The 19,141-nt window shown below is 45.2% G+C and overlaps 1 protein-coding gene across 1 annotated transcript in view; it reads left to right on the top strand.

Annotated features, from left to right (window-relative positions):
* LOC125453468 (deuterosome assembly protein 1-like) overlaps nucleotides 1-19,141 on the top strand; it is a 133,521-nt gene that overhangs the window by 47,599 nt on the left and 66,781 nt on the right. Inside the window, exons 3-4 of the mRNA XM_048533114.2 lie at nucleotides 6,821-6,992; nucleotides 10,220-10,315. Of these exons, the coding sequence (XP_048389071.1) occupies nucleotides 6,821-6,992; nucleotides 10,220-10,315 (268 nt within the window). The remainder of the gene's footprint in view (nucleotides 1-6,820; nucleotides 6,993-10,219; nucleotides 10,316-19,141) is intronic.

The raw sequence follows: 19,141 nt of genomic DNA, 5'->3' as shown, positions 1-19,141 counted from the left end.
TTGGGCTGATATTTGTAATTAACAGATGTAGTGATAGAAAGGACAGTTGAGCTGGGCGTTGCTGATGAAAAGACATTTATTAGGAGGGCAGAAGAAATTAGAAGTAGTTAAGCTACATGACAATCATTTCACTTTAGAAAGTTGAATTTGAACGTTGATGTTTTGTGATAACTGGTTTCATCTGGGTGACATGAACTGAACAGATACGAACAGAGCTAATGGGAACTGCAGATGCTGGAGATTCCAAGATAATAAAATGTGAGGCTGGATGAACACAGCAGGCCAAGCATCATCTCAGGAGCACAAAAGCTGACGTTTCGGGCCTAGACCCTTCATCAGAGAGGGGGATGGGGGGAGGGAACTGGAATAAATAGGGAGAGAGGGGGAGGCGGACCGAAGATGGAGAGTAAAGAAGATAGGTGGAGAGAGTGTAGGTGGGGAGGTAGGGAGGGGATAGGTCAGTCCAGGGGAGACGGACAGGTCAAGGAGGTGGGATGAGGTTAGTAGGTAGCTGGGGGTGCGGCTTGGGGTGGGAGGAAGGGATGGGTGAGAGGAAGAACCGGTTAGGGAGGCAGAGACAGGTTGGACTGGTTTTGGGATGCAGTGGGTGGGGGGGAAGAGCTGGGCTGGTTGTGTGGTGCAGTGGGGGGAGGGGATGAACTGGGCTGGTTTAGGGATGCAGTAGGGGAAGGGGAGATTTTGAAACTGGTGAAGTCCACATTGATACCATATGGCTGCAGGGTTCCCAGGCGGAATATGAGTTGCTGTTCCTGCAACCTTCGGGTGGCATCATTGTGGCAGTGCAGGAGGCCCATGATGGACATGTCATCAAGAGAATGGGAGGGGGAGTGGAAATGGTTTGCGACTGGGAGGTGCAGTTGTTTGTTGCGAACTGAGCGGAGGTGTTCTGCAAAGCGGTCCCCAAGCCTCCGCTTGGTTTCCCCAATGTAGAGGAAGCCGCACCGGGTACAGTGGATGCAGTATACCACATTGGCAGATGTGCAGGTGAACCTCTGCTTGATGTGGAATGTCATCTTGGGGCCTGGGATGGGGGTGAGGGAGGAGGTGTGGGGACAAGTGTAGCACTTCCTGCGGTTGCAGGGGAAGGTGCCGGGTGTGGTGGGGTTGGAGGGCAGTGTGGAGCGAACAAGGGAGTCACGGAGAGAGTGGTCTCTCCGGAAAGCAGACAGGGGAGGGGATGGAAAAATGTCTTGGGTGGTGGGGTCGGATTGTAAATGGCGGAAGTGTCGGAGGATAATGCGTTGTATCCGGAGGTTGGTAGGGTGGTGTGTGAGAACGAGGGGGATCCTCTTGGGGCGGTTAGCATACCATACAACTGGCACAAGAAATTGCTCTAGCTATCCAAGAGCTTCAAGACTTTTTGCCAAAATATAGAGAAAGGAACAAAAGTTTGAGGGAACCATTGTATACCTAAATCTACAAATTGTCAGATGAAGTCAGATATGGCTGTCCATCACCAATGACTACTTTTTATTTCAAACTTTTAGGAGTGCTGACAGAGTACTTCAAAATCATGGCTTCCCTTCTCTTTACTTGCATTGGCCTCCAGTTAGTCTTAATTGGGTGGCTAGTACATCTTTGAGCCAATGTGCCTGACTTGCCCAATGTTAGGTTTCTGTTTTGTTTGGAACATGTACTGATATTAGGATTTCAACCTAAAAGTCTGTTCATGGTGTTTGAGGTAGGGATGTAAGGTACTTTAAAAAAATGTTTATTTTTAATAGTTTTGTGTGGTTCCTGTTGTGATGTCTGCAGGTGGAACATAATACCAAGATTGCCAGTATATCATTGTGGACAAGCATCCAACAGTGCCAAAAGCTTAGTTCCCTGTTGACTATCAAAATAGGCTTCAGCTAAAGTGTGCAAATTTAGATGTTTCCTGTTTAAAAGATCAATTAGTAACAATTCTTGAAATATTCCTTTTTTTTGTATTTTGAATACCAGAAAGCTGCCTCTTAAACTGCTGCAATTACTGAATTGTTGCAGCATCATTAAAATCTGCTCCCTTTCAATAAGTGACATGCAAAGTAAGGTGCACAAAGAGTGCTGGGTGTACGTGTACAATAGGAAACTAAGTATCTGTTAGAGAAATAGAGAATATCAAATCGACAACTGACATTCTATTCTTGAATTGTAAACCTATACTGAAAATCAAACTCAAGTTCTTGTATATCTCCTGGATAGACAGCAGGCACACAGTAAAATTCACAAATTCCCATAACAAAGTTTTCACAGATCAAAATTGCGAGTGCTTTAAATTCCTAATAAACTAAACTAAATAGTAAGGTTTTTGCAAAATCCAAGTTCCTGATACAGTATAATAAAATGAGAGGCTGGATGAACACAGCAGGCCAAGCAGCATCTCAGGAGCACAAAAACTGACGTTTCGGGCCTAGACCCTTCATCAGAGAGGGGGATGGGGAGAGGGAGCTGGAATAAATAGGGAGAGAGGGGGAGGCGGACCGAAGTTGGAGAGTAAAGAAGATAGGTGGAGAGAGTATAGGTGGGGAGGTAGGGAGGGGATAGGTCAGTCCAGGGAAGACGGACAGGTCAAGGAGGTGGGATGAGGTTAGTAGGTAGCTGGGGGTGCGGCTTGGTGTGGGAAGAAGGGATGGGTGAGAGGAAGAACAGGTTAGGGAGGCAGAGACAGGTTGGACTGGTTTTGGGATGCAGTGGGTGGGGGGGAAGAGCTGGGCTGGTTGTGTGGTGCAGTGGGGGGAGGGGACGAACTAGGCTGGTTTAGGGATGCAGTAGGGGAAGGGGAGATTTTGAAACTGGTGAAGTCCACATTGATACCATATGGCTGCAGGGTTCCCAGGCGGAATATAAGTTGCTGTTCCTGCAACCTTCGGGTAGCATCATTGTGGCAGTGCAGGAGGCCCATGATGGACATGTCATCTAGAGAATGGGAGGGGGAGTGGAAATGGTTTGCGACTGGGAGGTGCAGTTGTTTGTTGCGAACTGAGCGGAGGTGTTCTGCAAAGCGGTCTCCAAGCCTCCGCTTGGTTTCCCCAATGTAGAGGAAGCCGCACCGGGTACAATGGATGCAGTATACCACATTGGCAGATGTGCAGGTGAACCTCTGCTTAATGTGGAATGTCATCTTGGGGCCTGCGATAGGGGTGAGGGAGGAGGTGTGGGGACAAGTGTAGCATTTCCTGCGGTTGCAGGGGAAGGTGCCGGGTGTGGTGGGGTTGGAGGGCAGTGTGGAGCGAACAAGGGAGTCACGGAGAGAGTGGTCTCTCCGGAAAGCAGACAGGGGAGGGGATTTAAAAATGTCTTGGGTGGTGGGGTCGGATTGTAAATGGCGGAAGTGTCGGAGGATGATGCGTTGACGTCACATCCGCCTCCGCCGGCCACAGAACTTGCGGAACCGCTGCTGCAGTCACCAGCTCCACGACCAGATACAACACCCCACACACTACCCTCACCGCAGCTGCTGCCGCCCACCCCGATCCTCCAACCGCTGACGGAACCCCGCCCACGGTCGACGCCGACGGAACCCCGCCCACGGCCGGCGAAACCCCGCCCACAGCCGACGCCGACGGAACCCCGCCCACGACCGACGGAACCCCGCCCACGACCGACGGAACCCCGCCCACGGCCGACGACCTCTTCGCTCCGCCCACAACCTCCACAGCCAGCAACCCCAGAGGAGACAGCCACACTCAGCCCTGCCGCATCTTCACCATCCCCCCAGACCTCCCACTGACTGAGGACGAACGGTCAGTCCTTAGCAAGGGGCTCACCTTTGTCCCCCTACAACCACACATCAACGAATACCAGTCACGGTTGGACGTAGAGCAGTTTTTCCGCCGTCTCCGCCTCCATGCCTACTTCTTCAACCGGGAACCTAACCCTCCTTCCACTGACCCCTTCACCTGCTTCCAACACAAGTCCTCCTCCTGGACACCACCCCCAGGCCTCCTACCCTCCCTCGACCTCTTCAACTCCAACTGCCGTCGAGACATTAACCGCCTCAACCTCTCCACCCCTCTCACCCACTCCAACCTCTCCCCCACAGAACAGGCAGCCCTCCGCTCCCTCCGCTCCAACCCCAACCTCACCATCAAACCCGCAGACAAGGGTGGCGCAGTGGTAGTATGGCGCACTGACCTCTACATCGCCGAGGCCAGACGCCAACTCTCCGACACCAACTCCTACCGCCTCCTCGATCATGACCCCACACCCGAGCACCAAACCATCATCTCCAACACCATTCACGGCCTCATCACCTCAGGGGACCTCCCACCCACAGCCTCCAACCTCATTGTTCCCGAACCCCGCACGGCCCGTTTCTATCTCCTTCCCAAAATCCACAAACCTGCCTGCCCTGGTCGACCCATCGTCTCAGCCTGCTCCTGCCCCACCGAACTCATCTCCACCTATCTGGACTCCATTTTCTCCCCTTTGGTCCAGGAACTCCCCACCTACGTCCGTGACCCCACCCACGCCCTCCACCTCACCCAGAACTTCCAATTCCCTGGCCCCCAACACCTCATATTCACCATGGACGTCCAGTCCCTGTACACCTGCATTCCGCATGGAGATGGCCTCAAGGCCCTCCGCTTCTTCCTGTCCCGCAGGCCCGACCAGTCCCCCTCCACCGACACTCTCATCCGCCTAGCTGAACTCGTCCTCACACTCAACAACTTCTCTTTTGACTCCTCCCACTTCCTACAGACTAAGGGGGTGGCCATGGGCACCCGCATGGGCCCCAGCTGTGCCTGCCTCTTTGTAGGTTACGTGGAACAGTCCCTCTTCCGCACCTACACAGGCCCCAAACCCCACCTCTTCCTCCGGTACATTGATGACTGTATCGGCGCCGCCTCTTGCTCCCCAGAGGAGCTCGAACAGTTCATCCACTTCACCAACACCTTCCACCCCAACCTTCAGTTCACCTGGGCCATCTCCAGCACATCCCTCACCTTCCTGGACCTCTCAGTCTCCATCTCAGGCAACCAGCTTGTAACCGATGTCCATTTCAAGCCCACCGACTCACACAGCTACCTAGAATACACCTCCTCCCACCCACCCTCCTGCAAAAATTCCATCCCCTATTCCCAATTCCTCCGCCTCCGCCGCATCTGCTCCCACGATAAGACATTCCACTCCCGCACATCCCAGATGTCCAAGTTCTTTAAGGACCGCAACTTTCCCCCCACAGTGATCGAGAACGGCCTTGATCGCGTCTCCCGTATTTCCCGCAACACATCCCTCACACCCCGCCCCCGCCACAACCGCCCTAAGAGGATCCCCCTCGTTCTCACACACCACCCTACCAACCTCCGGATACAACGCATCATCCTCCGACACTTCCGCCATTTACAATCCGACCCCACCACCCAAGACATTTTTCCATCCCCTCCCCTGTCTGCTTTCCGGAGAGACCACTCTCTCCGTGACTCCCTTGTTCGCTCCACACTGCCCTCCAACCCCACCACACCCGGCACCTTCCCCTGCAACCGCAGGAAATGCTACACTTGTCCCCACACCTCCTCCCTCACCCCTATCGCAGGCTCCAAGATGACATTCCACATTAAGCAGAGGTTCACCTGCACATCTGCCAATGTGGTATACTGCATCCATTGTACCCGGTGCGGCTTCCTCTACATTGGGGAAACCAAGCGGAGGCTTGGAGACCGCTTTGCAGAACACCTCCGCTCAGTTCGCAACAAACAACTGCACCTCCCAGTCGCAAACCATTTCCACTCCCCCTCCCATTCTCTAGATGACATGTCCATCATGGGCCTCCTGCACTGCCACAATGATGCCACCCGAAGGTTGCAGGAACAGCAACTTATATTCCGCCTGGGAACCCTGCAGCCATATGGTATCAATGTGGACTTCACCAGTTTCAAAATCTCCCCTTCCCCTACTGCATCCCTAAACCAGCCTAGTTCGTCCCCTCCCCCCACTGCACCACACAACCAGCCCACCTCTTCCCCCCCACCCACTGCATCCCAAAACCAGTCCAACCTGTCTCTGCCTCCCTAACCGGTTCTTCCTCTCACCCATCCCTTCCTCCCACACCAAGCCGCACCCCCAGCTACCTACTAACCTCATCCCACCTCCTTGACCTGTCCGTCTTCCCTGGACTGACCTATCCCCTCCCTACCTCCCCACCTATACTCTCTCCACCTATCTTCTTTACTCTCCATCTTCGGTCCGCCTCCCCCTCTCTCCCTATTTATTCCAGCTCCCTCTCCCCATCCCCCTCTCTGATGAAGGGTCTAGGCCCGAAACGTCAGCTTTTGTGCTCCTGAGATGATGCTTGGCCTGCTGTGTTCATCCAGCCTCTCATTTTATTATCTTGGAATTCTCCAGCATCTGCAGTTCCCATTATCTCCTGATACAGTACATGCACATTACATTAGAGTTTAGTACAATAACCCTCATGTCTAAGCCTGGATGTTCAAAACAGCTGTCAGAACATTACAGTCAACAAACTCGCAGATGACACCTGACTTCCAAAAAAAAATGCTAGCAAATATTACAGAAAGTTGATATATATTTGGTAGTCTCAATCAGTCTAGATCCAGCTCAGCCAATCAGAAGAGCTGCCTTCCATAATTAATAGAACCTTTTAGGAATGTGCATAATCTGTCCCTAATAGCTCAGGAGGAGATTAGAGATCTGTATGGATGAGGCTGAAAATACCGAGTTTAAGCACTAAAATATCTTTTTGTTTTCACAAAGAAGTTCAAGTCGCTTTTGAGAAACAAATGCTTCTTCTTTCCTTTTTTTTCTTGCCTCAGAAAATATTTTTTTTAATTTATTACCTTCTTTGAAAAATCAGAGATTCTTCATGTGAAGCAGAGCTCCATGAACTAATACATCAAATTGATGTAATGGTAAGCCGTAAAAACACAGAATGGGAACAGCATTCAAAAAGCCTTGAGACCCAGCTTGAAATGCGTGAACTTGAATTGAACAACATGTGGACTTACCTTGAGCAGAAGCATCATGAGGTAAGACAGCTTCTTATGCAGGCATTGTAGTGAGTGTGCTTCAAGTCGGCAGGCATTGTATGGAGCCTATTTCAAATTGGAAATGAGAACTAATTTAATTTAGAGAAATTAAACCAAGTCAACCATTTCAGTGAGCTCTATTTGGATGGCACAGATCCACTGATATTACTTCTTAAGTAACAGAAACTGCTGCAGCAATTGCATCTTTTGCTAATCCTCAACTTCTAGATCTAACCTTGTGTTGTCCATGGTCACTATTGGACTCCTCAGTATCTACTGAGCTTGAATCGTTTTATATGCTTAATTGGTTTCTGTCTCCCCGGCTGCTTTAGTTTCCATCACAATTTTAGTTTCAGTTTTAGTTACCTTAGAAGCTGAAGGGATTCTTTTCAGGTTTCCCTTCAGGTAGGGTTCGTTTTTGTTTTAAAACAAAAAAATCAAGCTGTGCATATGCAGATTCCATCATAAGATGCACTACTAATTCTGGAACACAAACCTTCATACCATATCCAGGATAAATCAGGGCCCATATACATTTCTGTATCCAATGCCACGTGCTGCCAATTGATCATATTGATCATTCCACCATCATTGTATATGCAGAAGATTTTGCAGTATCATCTTTTGGTTGGTTGTTTTAATTGCTGTGATTTAATCTCCTGTGACTAAGCCAGCTCTGCATCCATCTTGCCAGCTCACTCCTGATAAACATGAGTTCACTTTTTGTACCAGTCTGCCATGGGGGACCTTGTCAAAGGCTTTACTGAAGTCCATGTAGACAACATCAAACACTTTTCCCACATCAATCATCTTTGTTACTTCCTTGAAAAACTTGATCAAGCTATTGAGGCACAATGTCCCCCGCACAAAATCACGTTGTCTATCGCTAATAAGTCCATTTGGTTCTAAATGCAGCCCTTAGAATCTTTTCCAATAATTTCGCTACCACTGGCATGAGGCTCACAGGCCTGTGATTTCCTAGACTATCCCTGGTATCTTTAAACAATAGGATAACATTGGCTATTCTCCAGTCATTTAGGACATTGGCTGTGGTCCTGGTTACAGAAATTAATGTTAAATAGGGGCATGGTTAATAAGCTGGCAGACTCAAACAATTTTGCAAGAGAATTTGAGCAGATACAAAGAACTCTTCAAGGGAACCCTGGGGGAAATGAAGAGTAGAAATTAAATTTCTGTAGAAGCTTGAGGCTCGTCCAAGGATCTGATGACATATCTAGTACCAATGCGATCCACCTAAAGAGAAGGTGGAACTGGAATGGTTGGTTGAACCTGGATGTGTTGGAACCAGTAACTGCCAGCGAATGGGCCGCTCCAATCATTCCCGTTTTTAAAAACAGATGGCCCAGCGAGGATTTGTGGTGACTTTAAAGGCCACCGTCAACTTAGCCTTGTGTGTGGATGAATACCCTTTCCACTCTTGGAGGACCTGTCGGTGACTGACTTGGGGAAAACAAGTTTTCAAAACTGGATCTGCTGCAGGCCTACTTACAGATGGCCATCGCGAAGGAGCTCCAGCCACTGCTGATAAAAGTGACACGGGACTGTTCCGCTATAAGTAGCTTCCTTTTGGTATCACCCCAGTGCCTGCTTTATTCCAGAGGACGTGGACAGATGATATTTTGGTTACTGGATCCACCGTAGAGGAGCATTTGAAAAACAGAGAAGAAACTTTGAAGTGGTTGCAGGAGCATGGCCTACAAGGCAAAAAGGGACAAATACAAGCCAATGCAAGTTTTTTTTGTTTGAAAGACTGCATTGAGCACTTGGGCCATGTAATCGATGGCGAGGGACTACTCGAGGCATCCATGAAGATTGAGGTTATCTTGAAGGCTCTGAGGCCAGAGAATGTTTCACAAATAAGATCATTCTTAGTACTTGTAAAATACTATGTCAAGTTTGTATCTGTTCTGGTAACCATGCTAAAACCTATGCATCAGTTGTTGGGTAAAGAGCAGCTGTGGAAACGGAATTTGAAGCAGTTTTGGGGGAGGTGAAGCAAACCCCAAAAAGATCAGAAGTATTGGCCTATTTGACCTGAAGTTGCCACTGTAGTTCGTATGTGATGCGCTGCTTTACTTTGGGGTCGGTTCTGTAGTGCTGCACATCTTACCAAACAGGAAGGAAAGTCCATTGTGTTTGCATCAAGGTCACTGTAGAAGGTAGAGGCGAAAATATGTCCAAGTGGAAAAGGAAGGATTGGGCATTATGCTTGGTATTGAGAAGTTCACCCATTTCCTTTACTGTAGGCACTTCTTGCTGCTGAAAGATAGTAGGCCATTAACCTCAGCCTACTCATATGTAATCAGACACTGTCAACTGAGGGAGGGGTGCAGAAAAAAAGGATATTCCCAACTGGAACGTGAAAATTATATACTTTTCCGAACAAGAGAAGATATCGGTTTCGATAGAGAGATGTATGTTACTAGTGGCCATTGATGCCCATTCCAAGTGGTCATAAAGTTGGTATCAGCAGAAGCAATGATAGACCAACTCGACGGAATATTAGCCAGGTTGAGGAACCTCGAACAAGTCACGAGTGACAGTGATATAGTGTCAAGTAGGTGAATGAAGTTGATGTACTGATCACAAATGATTTAATTGACTGGTGAAGTATGCTTTAAGTCTGACTGGCCTATTTCTCTTCTCTTGCTAATTCCTGTCAGTTTCTGGCTATATAACTGAATTCACAGTACAAAAGATTGGTCCATTCATCAGGTACTACCATGGCTGGTTATTGAATAATCATATACCACACAGCTTAAGTCACTGCAAACGGGTACAACTGTTACCTTTATCTCCTAAAGCGAACCTAGAGACAACCTCTTTAGGTTCTTTATCTCCTAAAGATGATGACTAAAGATGAATAATTTTTCAAGTTTTATTTTACAGGTTACAATAAAATGCACCTGGACTGCAGTCCTTTCAGTTGTTGACATTTACAAAAGTTCTTTTAGAATAAATTTGTCGTTTTTTTTACTGCTGATAGAAGCTCTGCTCAAAGGGAGCATGAATTGGAGTTACTACTTCTGATTCTTGAATCCATGTTCCCTTCAAGCACAGGCCCTTCACTGGGAGTGAAGAATCAGTAAATGTATCCTTCTGTTACAAATATATCATCTTATGGGTGAATGGCCTCCTGTACTGTAACCATTCTTATGATTTCATTTTTTTTCATCAAATGCTTAAAATGCAATTCTGTTTCATAGGTGGGTAAGCTTCGTCAGCAGCTAGAAGACTTTGAGAACTTTCACAGGGAAATGATACATAAATATAAAGAACATCTTAAGTCCTTTAAATCTGAAGTAAGTGAAATACATTTCACTGACATTTAATCAAAGTTCAGTTTCTAAATGCTGGAAGATACTGGTTAGGCTTGTTTGCATTTTTAAAAATATTTATCACTTCTGAAAATCATGATTTGTATTTTTTTGTTCCTGCATCACTGTAACTTAATTGCAAGAGCACCTGTAATTTTGCTTGTTGACCAAAGTGGGTTTTCTATTTCACTCCTCAAATTTATAATGCAGAGTTGAAACAGTTCTAAGGGGGTTCCTTGGCAAGGCATTTTAAAAACATAAGTCTCATTCACTTTTGGTTTAGCAGGAGGATCTGGATAAAGGTTCTGAAATGCTTTTTTTTGTTTAACTATCATGCGTAGTTCTCATGGCATTTTAATGTGAGGCATACCTTCAAACCACCCACACACCCAATCTTACACTTCACATAATTATTTCTCATTGTCCTGAATACTAATAAATATGGGCACAACCTACTCGACCTTCACTCTTCAGGGAACCTCTGATCTCAGAAATCAGCCCACTTGAGCTTTTTAAACTGCTTCCAATGCAACTATAACTGCATAAAATAAGGGGACTAGAACTGTACACAATATTCTAGGTGCCATTTTACCAGTGCACAGTATAATTCTAGTAAGTCTTCCAGCTTTTGTAGCCCATCGTCTTGCAAAAAAAAGCCAACAGTTCCATTCATTGAGTTAATTGGTAGATCTGAATACTATCTTTGTGAATTGTGTAAGACACCCAGATCCCTCTTGATACTGAATTCTGCAATGTCTCTGTTTTAAGTAATTTACTGTTTTCCTTTCTTTTGCCAAAGCAAACAACTATGCACTTTCCCACATTATACTCCATCTGAAAAATGTTGTTACCTCACTTAAGACTCATTTGATATATCTTCGACACCACTTGATTTCCTAGCTAACTCTGTAGATGATTTGTTGATGACACAAAGTGCTCAGCCTATTCTTCCAAGTGATTAACACAAATCATAAATAGTTGAGGCACCTATCCTGAACTGTATCTCACCTAGAATCACTGCACCTGGTGTACCAATATTTTACTAAAATGGTTCGCATGTCAGTGCAATGCAAATGCTTGTCAGAAATGGAAAGGAAATTGAATCAGTAACTTATCCAGAACTTTGCGTGTATCTATCCTATACAGATCAGTCTTGGCAGTCTCCTATATACTCACCAAAACCCAACTATCCCAGAAGATGAATGTCTTGTGTGTTTGAAAATGTAACTGCCCTATTTCAAAATACCTGTCTATTCCAAGATGCAACTGCACTTGTACAGGACTACAAGTAAGGGATTGAGCTATGTATGTTTATGACACTTCTGTATCTCATCTTATTCAGACTTTTCAAAAAGACTCTCCATAACTGATTTACTTTTTGAGGTTACTCAGACAACCTGTTGGTAGATGATTTCCACAGCATGAGAACTCCAATTCAGTATCCCATGTAAATAGGAACATCAGAGCAGGAGTAGGCCATTCAGTGCCTCCAACCTGTGCTGCAATTCAATGAGATTGGTGCTGATCTGTAGCCTAGCTGCTAATACTTTCCTTTGGCCCATATCCCTTCATACCTTTACTTAACAAAAATGTATCTGTCTCCGATTTAAAATTGGCAACTGAACTAACTCTGTGTTTGAAGAATTACAAGCATCTCCCACACTGTGCGTAGAAGTGTTCTCTAAATCTCTCTTGAACAGTCTAGTTCTAATTTTTTAGATACTATTGTGTTCCTAGAACTACACAATCAAAATAGTTAACCTTTTTATCTATTGTCTTTTCCTGTTGATATCTTGAAGGCTCAGATCAGATCACCACTTAACCTTCTAAATTCTAGAGAAAATGGACCTAATTTGTCTAACCTCTCATAATTTAACCACAAGTCCAGGTACCATTGTTTTATGCCTATACTGTACTCCCTTCGAGGTCATTATTTTCTTCCAAAGGTATGACGCCCAGATATGTTCACAATGGTCTAAATTTGATCTAACCAGGGTTTTGGCTCACTGCAACATAACTTTTGCATCCTTGTACTCACTCCAGTCCTCCCTATATAAGGGCCAATATTCCATTAGCTTTCTTGATTATTTTTGCATTTCTGTGACAGATTAAAGATCTGTGCACCTTTGGACATTCTTTGGACCTTCACTGTATTTAACTTCATACCAATTTGAAAGTATCCTGATCTATCCTTTTGGTGTGAAAAATTGATAGTCTTGCATTTGCTTACCTTAAACTCTGCCACAGTTTTCCCAGTTCGCCTAGTCTATTAATACCCCTTTGTTATTTTATGCTATCATCTCGAATGTCTACAATGCTACCTAACTCTGGATCATCAGCAAACTTCTTCATTTGCTCTTATTCCAGCAACTGGAGAAAATGTAGCAACTATCCTGAATTTGAATGATGTTCTCTGAATTCTTCCTACAGCTGTGACTTCTGTAATTTTACCCATACAGTGATCAAATGGGCTTGGTGTAGTGGTGATTCCACTTGACATATCAGTCAGAATGTGCAGTGCCTACCCAATCTTCTTGCTCATGACAAAAGGCATTCTCTCTTCAATGACAGATTGGATCTGTCATCTACTTGTAGCCAGATGGTTCCTTAGGAGATTTTGTTTCAAAATTAAATACAGGAGATAGAGCCATATAAACAATGCAGAACTTTTGGCAAGGTGAGGAAGTTCCATTCAATGTCTTGGATATGCTTGCCAACTTTGGCAATCTATCCACCTCCCAAAGAGCTGACATCTTGGCAAAATAAAACAAACAATGGAAATGCTGTGTGAGTTTCAGTCATAACATCATTGGCATACACAGCTTCTTCTCTTGTAATTGAAGCAATATCAGATTGGTAAAGGCTGAAACAAACATTCAATTTTGTGCCTGCAGCATCTGATGGGACACATTTAAGGAGCCAGAGCACATGTTTTCACAATTAAATATTTCATTTTTTTAAAAAAATTGTGCTTTGTGGATTTTTATACTTAGCATCCTTTTTAATACTTTAGAGTAGCAATGCAAAAATTGAATATTCAGTGGTCTACGCAGGTCATCAATTGTCCAAAGATTCCTGGAACAGTGACTGTCCCTACATTCAATCACTTCAGTTCAGAAAAATACTGTTTACCTCACCTTCTTTCTGGATTCAAGTGAGAAAATAATTGGAAATTGAGTTGAGTGGAGCTTCAATCTGTTGACTTTCTGTTTTATGGTTGCTTGATACCAAACATCAGACTTACAGTCATAGTGGTCTGTACGGTGGAAACAAGTCCTTCAGCCCAACTTGCCCATGCCACCCAGTTTTCATAATTAAACTTGTCCCATTTGCCTGCATTTGATCCATATCCCTCTAAACTTATCCTATCCATACCCATCTAAATGTTTCCTAAATGACAAAATTGTACTTGCTTCCACCACCGCTACTAGCAGCCTGTTCCAGAGACTCACCATCTCTGTGCAAAAATATTGTCCCTCTCATCTTAAACCTTTGCCCTCTAGGTTTAGACAGCCTTATCATGGGGAAAACCTGTTGGCTATCTACTTTATCTATGCCTGTCATGATTTTATATTGTCTTGGGCACCAGGGGATAAAGTCCCAGCCTATCCAATCACTCTTTATAACTCAAACTTTCTAGTCCACGTAGCATCCTATTAAATATCCTTTCTATAGTAGGGTGACCAGAACTACATGCAATACTCCAAATGTAATCTCACAAATGTTTCATACAGCTGCAACAAGACGTCTCAACTCCTATACTTAATGCTCTGACCGATGAAAGTAAGCATGCTAAAAGCCACCTTCACTCCCCTGTCTACTTGTGACTCCACTTTCAAGGAGCTAAAAACAGGTACTTCTAGTTTTCTTTGTTCTTTTAACACTCCCTATTTATTTTTGAGCTCCTCTCCCACTCCCCATTTCTGAAGAAGGATCCCGATCTGAAACATCAGCTTTCCTGTTCCTCTGATGCTGCCTGGCATGCTGTGTTCCTCCAGCTCCACATTTTGTTTCCACAGTTGCAGATAACCTTTTTTGCTGTATGCCATCCCATCAATCTTCATGTCATCCACAAAATTACTAACCATACCTCCTAAATTCATGTCCAAATCACTTATATAAACAACGGATAAAGGTGGACCTGACACTGATCTCTGTGGCACACTGCTGATCATCAGTTTCCAGTTTAAAAAACAGCCCTCTACCACTGCCTCTGTCTTCTACCATCAAGCCAATGTTATATCCAATTAGGTAGCTGTCTCCGCATCCCATGCAATTTAACATTACTCAACAATCTACTATGTGGTATCTTGACAAAGGCCTTGCTAGAGTCCATGTGGGCAACGTCTACCGCACTGCCATCATCTACTTTCTTGGTCACCCCTTCAAAAACTTCAATAAAATTTGAGATACTATTTTCCCACGCATGCTGACTAACCCAAATGAGTCTTTGTTTCTCCAAATGCCTATAGATCCTTTCTCTCAGAATTCCCTCTAACAACCTATCGACCACAAACATTAGGCTCATGGGTGTGTAGTTCTTAGGTACTTCCTTGCAGCCTCTCTTATATGCTGGCACAACATTAGCAACCCTCCAATTTTTGGGCTTTCACCTGTGGCTGCCAGTGATACAAATATCTCCACTCAGGACACCCACAATTTCCTCCCCAGCCACCAACATAGTCCTAGGATATAATTCTTTAAGAATCAGGGATTTACCTATCTTAATGCATTATGATGGACCACCTCTTCTGTAATATGGACTCCCCTCGTGACATCATTATTTTATTTTGGTAATTTCCCTTGTGTTCATACCTTTCCCGATGGTAAATATTGATGAGAAATTCATCTAGGATCTCGCCCATCTCTTGTGGCTCTGCACATAGACAACTTTGTGGATATTTAAGGGGTCCTATTCTCTCCCTAGTTACTTATTTTTTGGCCTTCATGTGCTTGCAGAATCTCTTTGGATTCTCTTATACCTTTTATCTGTCAAAGCTAACTTGTTTCCCCTGTTAGCCTACTTGTTTTTGTTCTTCATGTACTCTGACGCCCTCTGTACTCCTGGAGGAATTCACTTGATTCCAGCTGCCTATACATGTCATATGCCTCCTCTTTTTTCTTGAGCAGGACGTCAATAAATCTCATCATCAAGCGTTCCCTGCTCTTACTGGTCTTACCTTTCACTCTAATAGTAACATTCTGGCCCTGAACGGTCATTAACTCACTTTTGAAGGTCTTTCACTTACCAGACATACCTTTGCCTGCAAACAGTGTCCCCTAATAAACTTTTGAAGTTCATGTCTAAGATCATCAAAATTGGCCTTGCCTCAATTTAGAATTTTAACTTGTGGACCAGATCTATCCTTTTCCATAGCTATTTTAAAGCTAATGGGAATTATGGTCACTGGTCCCAAAGTGCTCCCCCACTAACACTTGTCATTTGTTTTGTCTTATTTCCCAAGAGGAAGTGAGTTTTGCCCTTCTTCTAGACGGACAATTTTTTCTCCATCCAAGTGCTTAATACTGTGGCGATCCCAGTTGATTTTAGGCAAGTTAAAATCACCTACAGTTCTTGCAATTATCTACAATCTCCTTATTTATTTGCTCCTCAATCTCCCGTTGACAATTGTGGGGGTGGTGTTTGCTGCAAAGGGCCTGTTCCTTTTGCTACATTTTTCTGTGTATCAACATATCAGCATTTGCATGCGAAGGATAGCACTAGGAGGAGTGCACCTAACTACAGTAAGTAATCATTCTAATGTACAATGGTCTCAAAGTGATCTCCCTCTTTTTATTTCTCAGTGGTGCCCATATAGACTCTGAACAAACCCTCAAAAATGTTTTCTGTCGGTGCTGCGTGATGTTCTGCCTAATCAAAACGCAGCTCCCCCTCCTCTCTTACCTTCTCTTCTTGCCTTCCGTCTGTACTCTAGAACATTGAGCTGCCAATTTTGTCCCTCTCTCAGCCACGTTTCTGTAATAGCTTTAATATTTCAATCCCATGTATCCATCCATGCCCCAAGTTCATTTGCCTTTCCTGTCAGGCAGCTTGCATTGGGTTAAACTGCATTTATTTCAGACTTCTCTTGCTTCCTGCCATGCTCTTGCCTGCCCTGTCTAATGAGGGTTACCAACACTGCCATGACTATTTAACTTGCTTTCATTGACTTCTGTGCTGGCCTCAACCTTCTCTTTCGTCTCCATAAGACTTTGGGTACTACCCACCAGCCAGACTAGTTTGAACCTCCTGAGTTTAAACTCCTCCCCCTATTTCAGGAAAGAATGGTTTAAATGGCTGTGAAAGATTTAGAGTCTCCTGTGGTGATCAGGAAATGCCCAAGATCTATAACACGCAGAGGACTATCAGAAACTAGGCATCTGCTCAGCCCCCCTGAACTTACCCATAAGTGGTATAGTCAGCATGCAGGACCAGGCACAGGAACATAAAGCAGGTGTGACAGAGAGGTACAGGAGACTGGAACAAAAGATCAAGGAATGCCTTCACCTTCTCATCACTGCTAGCTTTGGTATATGAGCACACGACAACTGTCTCCGTGCAAACGCTGGCAGTTGCGTTGGTCATCTGGCTCTAGCAGAATGCTCAGTAGCTGCCATATATATGCTCTATATTATTGTAGCCATGGGTTCTCAGCATCATTAGCAAGGCAAGCAGGAAACAAGGCCGCGAACTCCCACCAGCTGCCCTTCCTTTTGAGAAGGCATGGTAGTGCCAGCAAAAGCCCAGATGGACAAGAGACAGACAGGCACCATTGCAGCAGCTTCTCAAGACATGTCAGAGATCTATGCCCCTCGATCACCGCACTGCCCGTGACCCAATCCGTGCAGCACGTCAAGTTGAGGAGGGTGAGCCTAACCCTAAGGGGCCAACTGCCGAAATCTGCGGTGTTACCAGAGCCTAAAACAGACTCATGCTACCAAAGCTGCAGATTTTGGGTCTGTATCTAGATGTTGTGGAAGAGAATAAAGGTAAAAAGCAACATACTGAGGACATACCAGTGGTAGTGAGGAGGTGGAATGTGGAGAGAATCTCTAACCTTTCTTGTCAAGAAGCTGCCATGGAGCTTGTCTGTCAATGTTTGCTAGGACCTCCATGAGGTAAATCATGTTGTAAATATGCCATTTGTAAATATCTATTCACTTGCACTGTTACATCATGTGCAATAGTCTTATTGTATCTGTAGGACTGACACCTGTTCTGACATCTGAAAGATGTGAAGCATCTTCAACCATCAAAAAACGTAATGTATTGCTGCAACCAGATATTAGTAATTATTTATCAACTATAAAAACAGAAATTTCTGGCAAAACTCAGAGATATGGCAGCTGCGTCCCAAAACCAGCCCAGCCTGTCCCACTGCATCCCAAAACCAGCCAGCTTGTCTCTGCCTCACTAACCTGTTCTTCCTCTCACCCATCCCTTCCTCCCACCTCAAGCCGCACCTCTATTTTCCTACCTACTAACCTCATCCCGCCTCCTTGACCTGTCCGTCTTCCCTGGACTGACCTATCCCCTCCCTACCTCCCCACCTATACTCTCCTCTCCACCTATCTTCTTTTCTCTCCATCTTTGGTCCGCCTCCATCTCGCTCCCTATTTATTCCAGAACCCTCTCCCCATCCCCCTCTCTGAAGGGTCTAGGCCCGAAATGTCAGCCTTTGTGCTCCTGAGATGCTGCTTGGCCTGCTGTGTTCATCCAACTTCACACTTTGTTAGCTTGGACTCTCCAGCATCAGCAGTTCCCATTATCACAGATATGGCAGCATCTGTGGGGAGAAAGCAGAGTTAATATTTTGGGTCTAGTGACCCTTCTTTTTGAACTGATGGTAGCCAGGAAAAGGTTGGTACTTGTGTAGAAGAATGGGCTAGGGAAGGGGGTAGGAGTGAAGGATTGGAGGAGATAGAGCCCAAAGGACAGGGGAGCATGTCAGATTGGAAGAATGATGAGGTGTTAATGGGGACCACTGGTAGCCGACGATGGGTTGTGTGTGATAGCAACCCATGCGATAACGATGTCTGCTCTATTGGAGGTGGGGTAAGACATGGGAGGAAAGTGCTCAAGCGTTGATCACCCTGATCTGTTCCTTCACTCCCAACATGATCCCACGGCACCATGCAGAAGGCATAACAACACTTGCCCACTTACTTCCTCTATCCTCACCATCCAAGTCGCATTTACTACTCGCAATGTGGTCTCCTCTACATTAAAGAAACAAAGCGCAGACTAGGTGACTGCTTTGGAAAACACGTATGTCCCGTCTGCAAAAATGATCCTGAGTTTCTGATTGCCTGCAAGTTCAATACACTACCATGTACCATGTACCATGTTCCCTGTCCAATCACTTTGTCTCAGACTTTGAATAATGCTCGAGTGAAGCTCAGTGCAAGCTGGAAGAACAGCATCTCATTTTCTGTCTGGAAGCTCTTCCCTTCTTGTATAGAGTTGAACAATTTTAAGGTTTGAGCACCTTCCCCCTTGACTTTCCCCCACCCCCACAAACTAGGCCATGTCATCAAATGGACAGCTATCACACACAACCCATTGTCAGCTACTGATGGTTTCTATTAGTAATGTCAGCTACAATGATCTCCATTAAATGGACCCACCAAACCCAACTGACTTGATGAATAACCGTAGCCCATTCACCCCTGCCACAACTGACTGCAGTCAATCTTCCAGACTAATTTTTCTGCCAATATTTCAATGGACTAACACACAATAATAACTGCTTTTACATGACTTCCTGTGCTGGCCATGGCTCAATCTCTGGCCTGTAATAACACAGATCC

The sequence above is a fragment of the Stegostoma tigrinum genome, chromosome 6 (genome assembly GCF_030684315.1).
Source record: "Stegostoma tigrinum isolate sSteTig4 chromosome 6, sSteTig4.hap1, whole genome shotgun sequence".
Lineage (NCBI taxonomy): Eukaryota > Metazoa > Chordata > Chondrichthyes > Orectolobiformes > Stegostomatidae > Stegostoma > Stegostoma tigrinum.
Note: the sequence above shows the minus strand (reverse complement) of the source record. Positions and strands in the feature narration are given on the sequence as shown.